This window comes from Mugil cephalus, chromosome 8, assembly GCF_022458985.1.
Source record: "Mugil cephalus isolate CIBA_MC_2020 chromosome 8, CIBA_Mcephalus_1.1, whole genome shotgun sequence".
Lineage (NCBI taxonomy): Eukaryota > Metazoa > Chordata > Actinopteri > Mugiliformes > Mugilidae > Mugil > Mugil cephalus.
Window position 1 is genome coordinate 1,632,199 of NC_061777.1, and position 3,178 is coordinate 1,635,376.

Here is a 3,178-nt window from a genome sequence, read left to right on the forward strand (position 1 = left end):
GGCAGCTAAAAAATCATCGAGATGGGTCTGGGTGAAGAGGGGAGAGCAGTGGGACAGTAGTATGTTACTTGGACAAGTAACATACTTACTTGCAAGACCCGAAACAAACCTGTGACTCCAGGAAATACTGATGATGTATCCAAGGTTGTGCATCATCCCTAATGTGTTGTTTGCTTTTGGCTGAAATAAGCAAACCAGGGATGACGAGATGGCAACCGGAAACTCTCCTCCTCTACGGCCACTGGGAGAGCAGCAGAAAGTCGTTCACCAGTGAACTATTAAGGAAATATCTTAAGAGGTCACAAAGCACAGAAACACATGTGGCGACTCTGTAGCTTTACCATCTGAGTCTGTTTCATACAACGCACTGCAAATAAGCGTTGTATTAACCCTTCGAAGGTATTACACACGAAATACTCAGACAATATAAAATAAATTATAGCTGAGTTACACATCCATGGCTGAATAAAGCTGATTCTGCTGAATCAAGTGTCAATAATCACATTCATTTTGACATGTTGACAGAAAATGTTTCCTGTTACAGCTCATGAAGAATAAATGTAGTCAAACTGGTTTACTGTGAGCTTTGAGACAACTGGAAATATGAACTCCTCCCTGGAGGACTGAAGCACAAACCTCAACTTTTTAAATGTTTAGTATATTTATTAACTGGAGGGCCTGAATGCTTTGTTAAGTAGAAAAAAATCAAAAAGATTGAATATTAACAAATAAACGTAAGGAACAAGGAAACTGATTTGTACTAAAATAAAAGCGGCATGTTCACCTGTGCAAGATGACACCATCTGCTGGAGATAAAATGACACTGCAACTTTACTGACAGGTAATAAATTCACCTGAGTGACGTAAAGGAAAGAAACTGAAAGTAGATTGAGATGGATCTGAGACGCCATTACAGGGTGTACGATCTCTGCTGGAAAACAACATATTTGTAGGAATTTAAGAGGAAAAGTGAAGGACTGTATATTGGTGAGTCCTGCTGTTGAAACTATTTCAGTTACAAATGGCTGACAAAGTTGCTCTTTTTGAAAGTTATCTGAGCTGCCATGTGTGTTCAGAGACTTTCAGAGATCCTGTGTCTCTGAGCTGCAACCACAACTTCTGTTCAAGCTGCCTGCAGAAATTCTGGGAACAAGCTCAAAACAAAAACTGTCCTATTTGTAAAAGAATATCCTCAAAAGAGAATCCTTTGGTGAACTTTGGACTGAAGGAACTGGCTGACTCCTTTGCTGGAAGACAGAAATCTGGATCATCTGAGACAGAAAAGGGGAAAGAGAAGTCATTAATTGAAGTTTGTAGTAAACACAAAGAAGAGTCTAAACTGTTCTGTGAGAATGAGCAGAGAGTTGTGTGTCCTGTCTGTGAGTTTTCTCTCCATCACAATCACAAAGTGGTTCCTATAGAACAAGCAGTCAGTGACCTGAAGGAGCAGCTGAAATCTGACTTAAAGTCTCTGGAGGACAAGAGGGACAAATACAAACAAGTGAAGGAAACATACAATGAGGTGATTCAACACTCCAAGAAGCAGCTGCTGTCCACAGAGAGGCAGATCAGAGCAGAGTTCAACAAGCTCCACCAGTTCCTGAAAGAGGAAGAGGAGTCCAGACTGGCAGCTCTGAGGGAGGAAGAGGAGCAGAAGGAGAAGACTGTGAGCAGAGAGATGAAGAGGATTCAGGAGCAGATCTCCTCTCTGTCAGACAGTATCTCTGCTGTTGAAGAAGAGCTGCAGAAACACCAGGTGTCTTTCCTCAGCAGTTATAAAGCCACTCAGACCAGAGCCAGAGCCCAGTGCTCACTGTCAGATCCACAGCTGGTCTCAGGAGCCCTGATAGATGTGGCCAAACACCTGGGCAACCTGGCCTTCAGAGTCTGGGAGAAGATGGAGGAGAAGGTCCACTTCAGTCCTGTCATTCTGGACCCAAACACTGCATATCCCTGGCTCTATCTGTCTGATGATCTGACCAGTGTGAGATGTGGAGACATAAAGCATCAGCTTCCTGACAATCCAGAAAGAAACACAAAGTATAACAGTGTTCTGGGCTCTGAGGGCTTCAGCTCAGGGAAACACAGCTGGGAGGTGGAGGTGGGAGATCATCCTGACTGGAATGTTGGTTTAGCTAAAGAGTCAGTTGACAGGAAGGAAAAGCAATTAGCCTCACCAAAATATGGAATCTGGTGTTTGTTGCATCACAATGGAAAATACAGTAATGGCTTTAAATTTGTGACAGTGAAGAAGAGTCTCCAGAGGATCAGAGTCCAGCTGGACTATGACAGGGGAGAGGTGTCCTTCTACAACTCTGAAGACATGACTCACATCTACACTCACAGTGACACTTTCACTGAGAAACTCTTCCCATATTTTAATATTGGTGAAGCTGGTGCTGCCAAAACCTCTGATATCAAAATCAGAAAGTGAGATTTCTCTGTGATGTTCATGTTTAATGGATTATAACAGAATACAGTTTCATTTTGTTCAGTAAATACTCATACTTATCATACTGTAATCTGAATGCTCTCTTGACTTCTAAAAAACATGCCCAGACAGTTCTTCTCATGGGATTAACTTTATGTAATTATGCCATAAAACAGAGTGTGTGGTGTTAATGTGATAATGTATATGTATATAATAATGTATCTAAAAGACTTGGCTTTAAAACTACAAACACAACTGTCCAAGTGTTATTTGTTCAATAATTTGCACAACAATAGAATTTAACGTATACATCAAAACAGTCAATAGTTTATTTTGTGTACTTAGACTCCTGTAGTGGTAATATCCTGTTGCTTTATGATATTTCTATCACTTGGTCCATTTCTGGTTATGGGGTTGTTGAACGAGTTCAGAATGATATCATTGCTATTGGGGTGATTTCTAATATCTAATCACTGATCTGATTTTATTTTAGACAATAAAGTTCTATTTTGAAATACACTTTCACTTCTTTCATTTTTGAAAATGTCCAGTCAGGTTTCAATGAACACCACAGCACAGAGACAGCTCTTTTAAGGGTGACTAATGACCTCCTCTGTGCTGTGGTTGACAGCAAGTGTTTCATCTAAATTCTTTTATACCACAGTGCAACCTTCGACACCACAAACAACCACGAAATTCTCCTGCGTCGCCTGTCACACTGGGTTGGCATCTCCACCTTTTCACTCA

At 40.9% G+C, this 3,178-nt stretch overlaps 1 protein-coding gene across 1 annotated transcript; it reads left to right on the plus strand.

Moving 5' to 3' along the window:
* The first annotated feature begins 873 nt into the window (after nt 1–873).
* On the plus strand, nt 874–2,880 carry LOC125012692 (nuclear factor 7, brain-like). The gene has a single exon (XM_047592783.1). It carries the CDS (start codon nt 1,022–1,024, stop codon nt 2,432–2,434), a length of 1,413 nt encoding a protein of 470 aa, XP_047448739.1. The 5' UTR covers nt 874–1,021; the 3' UTR covers nt 2,435–2,880.
* The last annotated feature ends 298 nt before the right edge of the window (nt 2,881–3,178 follow it).